At 39.2% G+C, this 5376-nt stretch overlaps 1 protein-coding gene across 1 annotated transcript; it reads left to right on the top strand.

The window, feature by feature from the left end:
• Positions 1 to 441: 441 nt before the first annotated feature.
• On the top strand, positions 442 to 4751 carry rab36 (RAB36, member RAS oncogene family; the record flags this gene model as incomplete). Its single annotated transcript, XM_084547170.1, has 12 exons — positions 442 to 451; positions 1517 to 1635; positions 2107 to 2190; positions 2681 to 2772; positions 2855 to 2929; positions 3295 to 3396; positions 3497 to 3561; positions 3665 to 3716; positions 3929 to 4010; positions 4095 to 4185; positions 4288 to 4401; positions 4490 to 4751. The coding sequence occupies 12 exons, from the start codon at positions 442 to 444 to the stop codon at positions 4549 to 4551; spliced, it is 948 nt and encodes a 315-aa protein (XP_084403296.1). The 3' UTR covers positions 4552 to 4751.
• Between the last annotated feature and the right edge of the window lie 625 nt (positions 4752 to 5376).

The raw sequence follows: 5376 nt of genomic DNA, 5'->3' as shown, positions 1-5376 counted from the left end.
TTTACCACAAAATACAACGCATGATGATATACATGGCAGTCAAAACCATAGGCAGAGTTTAAAGTTGATTCAGCCACTTACTCTTAATTAATTAATCTTAATCACTTACTTAATTTCGCACACGCCTGCGCCCGCACCCAGTAGGCTACGTACGTTTGACAGCTAGTGAAGAACCATAGCAAACAACTGAACGTACTGAGAAATGGTACATCCCAATGGGGGTGAGGGTTTGAAAATCGTATTTCATTAGATTATTTCCTGAATTGATGTGATGGTAATACTGCATTTAAATACATACAATTTTGGAAAGGCTAACATTATATTTTATTAAAAATTTTTCAGTACCCCCCAAACTATTATTTTCATCTACTTTGGGGGGGGTCTAAGTCTCATCTAGGGGAGTCAGACCCCCCCCCCCCAATACCCCCCGTAATTCGAACCATGTGTGCAGGTACTGGCTGTGTTCATTATTCCGCATAAAATCAGCGTTTTAATCAAATCTTAATAAAATCATATACACGATTTCTTTTCTATTTTTTGATATGAGGTTATAACCACCTACTTTGTTTACTGGTTGGGTTTGTTAACTAAAAAATGTAGAAGGAATGTGAATCATCTTTCAAATGCAATATTCCAGAAACACCACAATTTTATAGCTAAAAGAAAATATGGATTCCATTGCGAACGATTTTAAGGAGAATTGTGACGAAAAACTATGCGTTGGCCGGGAATCGAACCCGGGTCAACTGCTTGGAAGGCAGCTATGCTAACCACTATACCACCAACGCATGCTACGAAGGGGCTACGTAAGAGCTATAATGCCATCTGCAGTCGTGTGTGTGATTTCAGATTGGAAGAACTGGAGATGGTGGGGATTTGTCTGGCATATATTTACATTACAGTTTTAACTTCTGTCCCCAAGAAGTTCCAACCCTATTCACACATTTACACTGGAGTCTCTGAAGGACAAGGGTCATTAGAGCACCATTCATAAGGAAAGAGGACAGGGACAAAACAGCCCCCCCTCAACGACAGGTAAGTACCCGACCGTCACTGGAAATTAGCTGCGCCGGTTTCTGGTTGTTTACACAACAAGCAAGTTTCAGTAGGAGTTTCCTATTTAAACCTCAAATTTCCCTCCAGTCCCCCTACTCGGATGAGTGGTGAAACGTCTTGTCAAAAAACTACAAGTCAGTAGCCTAACCTTAAATAAACTTAAAGACGAAACTATTCCCAAATTATGGAATGACAGCTGACGTCTCTATCAGTGCCATTATTACAAGTTTACAGTCAACGTATTATTATAAGCACATCAAAAGAACTCCAATGAGCTCTCTCGGCCACCGTAAATATCAGATCTTATTTATTGCCATGTTATTGTGAACATATAGATACCATCATAGACATATATGTCTATGGATACCATACCCATGGAAGCCTTCATCGTTCCCCACATTTGATCGTATGCACTAAAAGCATTGACCGTATATACTAATCCAATTGTCACGTGACACAGTCGCTACAATACGGTTGTCATGGAAACGAGAACCTCATCAAACACCGCGAGGGCTTGCAACTGCAGCGAGCGACTCAGCCAGCATCATCGAGGAGGTAATCGACGTGATTTCATCTGCTGTGAGTAAACGTCTTCCACATTGTTAGTGATCTGAAGCACGGCCTAACCTACTAAAATAGGAAAGAGCCGACACTTGGTAAATAAAGAGCAGTAAAGTCTCATCTTCCTGTCGTCGCGAATGTCACCATATGCAAAAATCAACATTGCGTCCGGTGTTGGCCTTCAGAATAAAAGCAGTACCAAGCTTATGGCTTTGGCTGCAGGGGATGGGTAAATGGTTCTACAGTTTTGTTTTATATTGAAAGTAAACTTGCCTTAGTTCATAGACTGTATATTAAAGCTATTTTATATAGTCTAGGCCTTAGTTCTAACCTGTTACTGGCTAAATTTAATTATGTCTGTCACACATATTAAACATACTGCATAGGTGCATTGAAGTCAAGGGTTTTGATAAAAAATCAAAATGCACATACACATTAACAGGGGTCTGGCATTGATCATACTAACTGTTGTTACCCATTCCCTCCCAGGACATCATGCAGAATAACAAGAGTGGGGTGATGCCTTTCCCACCACCGATCAGCAGAGACAGGGTCATAAGGGAATTCCCTGCGGTAGCCGACATTTGTTTTTTTTTTTTGTGTGTGTGTGTGTGTGTGTTTTTATGGTGTGACCACTGTGGTTGAAAGGTAGAAATGTAAAATCTAGAGGATGTAGTATTCATTGGAAGTGTGTGACAACTATCTAACTTTCCCAGATACCTAAATTAGTGTCACATCACAACACTCAGGGTAATTATGGGCTCTTGCAGCTACACGGTCCAAGCTCAGTGAACATGTCCTTTTGTCCTCTGACTCTTCTCCATATAAATCAATTTATTATTCATAATTTGGATGAGAAAATATGACTTGCTATGTTAGTAGAAGTTCCTACTTAAACCTCAAACTTCCCACCATGCGAGCATTTTTTAGCTAAAAAGCACCAATGTGAATATGTTAGTCACACACAGTTGCTGGTATGATTGTGCCCTTCTAGTCTTTTTATTACATTTATTCAGCAGTTATGGGCAGAATATGTCACTCGTTTATGTTCTGTTGTTGTCAGTGCTATGCACCTGAGGCCTCCTTACAGCTGAAGAAAGACTGGGACATTCAGACTAAAGCAGCCTGTAAAGACAGAGCTGTCAGCCATCAGCCGTGAGTCTCCTGGTTTTGAACGTCACTTTTAAAGAAAGCACTGTATATCTTATTACTCAATAACCTGTTGTCTTCTTTAAAGGTGGGACCGCCAGAAAATGTCAAAAGTGGTGGTTGTTGGGGACCTTAATGTGGGGAAGACCTGCCTCATTAACAGGTAGCTCATCAATAAGTAATGAATAAAGTCATAAGACATAACATGAAGGAGATCATAAAGACCCCCTTTACTGTTTAAATATTGGCAGGCACCCTGAAAACCATAAAAATATATTATGAATATTATAATGAATTATTGGCAGCGAGACATTTTATATCTCCACATAATTTGCACGCAATTAATCATATTTGGCATAGTAGGAAGGGAATGCAAGTGAATATTTTTAGCTGCAAAGATCTTGAGGCAAACCACCAACAAGTGTGTTATATACAGTAAATCTCGTTCTTTGTAGGAAGGTTCATCTTTCCATCTCATCAGTTTGTCATACATTTAAGTCGGTTGTGACTTGTTTCTGTTGTTCTCAGATTTTGTAAAGATGTATTTGAAAGAGACTACAAAGCCACCATAGGAGTGGATTTTGAGATTGAGAGGTTTGAGATATGCGGGACACCTTTCTCTCTTCAGATGTGAGTAGTAGTAGTAGATGTGATTCTAATTAAGTCAAACAAGGAGCTACAAAGTGCTTTGTGATTTGTCCATCGTTGTTGAATTGTCTTTTTCTTCTAGCTGGGATACTGCTGGACAGGAAAAATTTAAGTGCATTGCTTCTGCATACTATAGAGGTGCTCAAGGTAAGAAGTTGCAACCTAATTTTAAAAAGACAGTTGTATACATGATGTTGTGCATTTTAGCTTGTGTAACTTAATACAGAAATGTCTTGTCCATCTTTTTCAGTCATTGTCACAGTGTTTGACATGGCAGACATTAAATCGCTAGATAATACACGGTAGGTCTGATAAATACTGGATTTAATCTACTGGTGTATAAAATCACTATGAGTGATGAACAGTTGTATTATTCTAGAAGAATATATTAACATCACTGTAATCACTTACAGTGTATGAATCCTGAGTGCTCAAATCAGTATTTGGGTGGGTGGCAGCCGACCCAGACTGGATGTCAAGTTGTTTTAAGAGCTTTTTGTTTTGTTTTTCATAGTCAATGGTTGGAGGAGGCCTTGAGAGAAAATGAGCCTAACTCCTGTTTTATCTTTTTGGTTGGTACTAAGACTGACCTGTTGGTGAGTATGTTTTATACTGAATGTATATTTTCCTGATTCCATGCACACATTTTTCTTCTGTTATCCAACTACGTTACTCTTAAGCCCTTAGAAGAAAAGCAAAGGACAGAGAAAGATGCTGGCAGGATTGCAACGGAAATGCATGCAGAGTTCTGGGCTGTTTCAGCTAAAACAGGTAATACCAAGAGTGTCAGTGCTTCATGATAAAGTAAGGGAACACACCTAGTCTGCATCCAAAAAAGCTGCTCTAAAAAACTACTGATTTTCTTATTTCCAGGGGAGAACGTGCAGGGGTTTTTCTTCAGGGTAGCAGCACTGGCATTTGAGAACTGCATGCTGAAAGATATGGAGAATGGTGTCCCTGCTAGCATCGGACGTGGCGTTATCATCAGTAAGTAAATTACTCAACCCCTAACAAGCACAGATGCTGACAGTAGAAATGTTGAGATTATAAAAAATACAAAAACTTGTCTTCTCAGAATCAGATCGGGCCAACCTGGAGGAGGCTGCGCCCCAAGACATGAAGAGAAGTTGCTGCTGATAAAAACTGAGGTTTTAAGGAGAGCAGGAACAGACAGAAGCTTTGCTGTCTACTGTGCGTGTCCCACTGGACTGAAAATGTGCCTCAGGACATGTCCTGATAGGTTTCTAAAGTCATCAAAACTGCCACGTTTTCTAATGTTTGAAAACATTTTTAATTATTGGATAGAAACGTCCTATGATTGATTCTTTTTACTAATACAGAACATAAGAATTTTGATCAGTGTTTTTTTTTATTTTTTTTTCATTTTCTCTGTAACTGCTTGTTCCTGTTAAGGGTTGCGGGGTCTGCAAATGCATGAGATTGCATAGAAAAAGCCTATCCCAGCTGTCATCGGGCGAGAGGCGGGGTACACCCTGGACAGGTCGCCAGTCTGTCGCAGGGCTTTTGATCAGTGTGTCTCATTGAAATGTGTTCAGTTCATGCCCTCATATCTTGCATTGGACAGTTCTGCGATATCTCTGAAACACAACCTGCATAATGTCATAATCATTTTAGAGATGGACCATATTCTGGACAGGGCAATATCGCCTGCTCTGAAGTTCTTGTCTGGATACTTTAGGCCTATATTTTCTTTGCTACTGTCACATAGTGTTTGTTTCTTCGTGCAGTATTGTTGTGGAATATTTTTCACACATTATTGTGAGTTGTGTTAAAATGGAATGTATAAACAAAAGAAATCAAATGTTTGTGTTTACATAAACTTATTAAGTATTAAGTAATAGTAAAACTTTAAACAGGTGTACAGGTTTATGAATGCTGAACTATTGGCACAATATATGTAATGGTCTGAAAGTTATATTGTAATTTCTTAAAGTAATACAT

The sequence above is a fragment of the Chelon labrosus genome (genome assembly GCF_963514085.1).
Source record: "Chelon labrosus genome assembly, chromosome: 6".
NCBI classification, from domain to species: domain Eukaryota; kingdom Metazoa; phylum Chordata; class Actinopteri; order Mugiliformes; family Mugilidae; genus Chelon; species Chelon labrosus.
The sequence above is the reverse complement of the archived record's forward strand: the minus strand, read 5'-3'. Positions and strand labels throughout refer to the sequence as shown.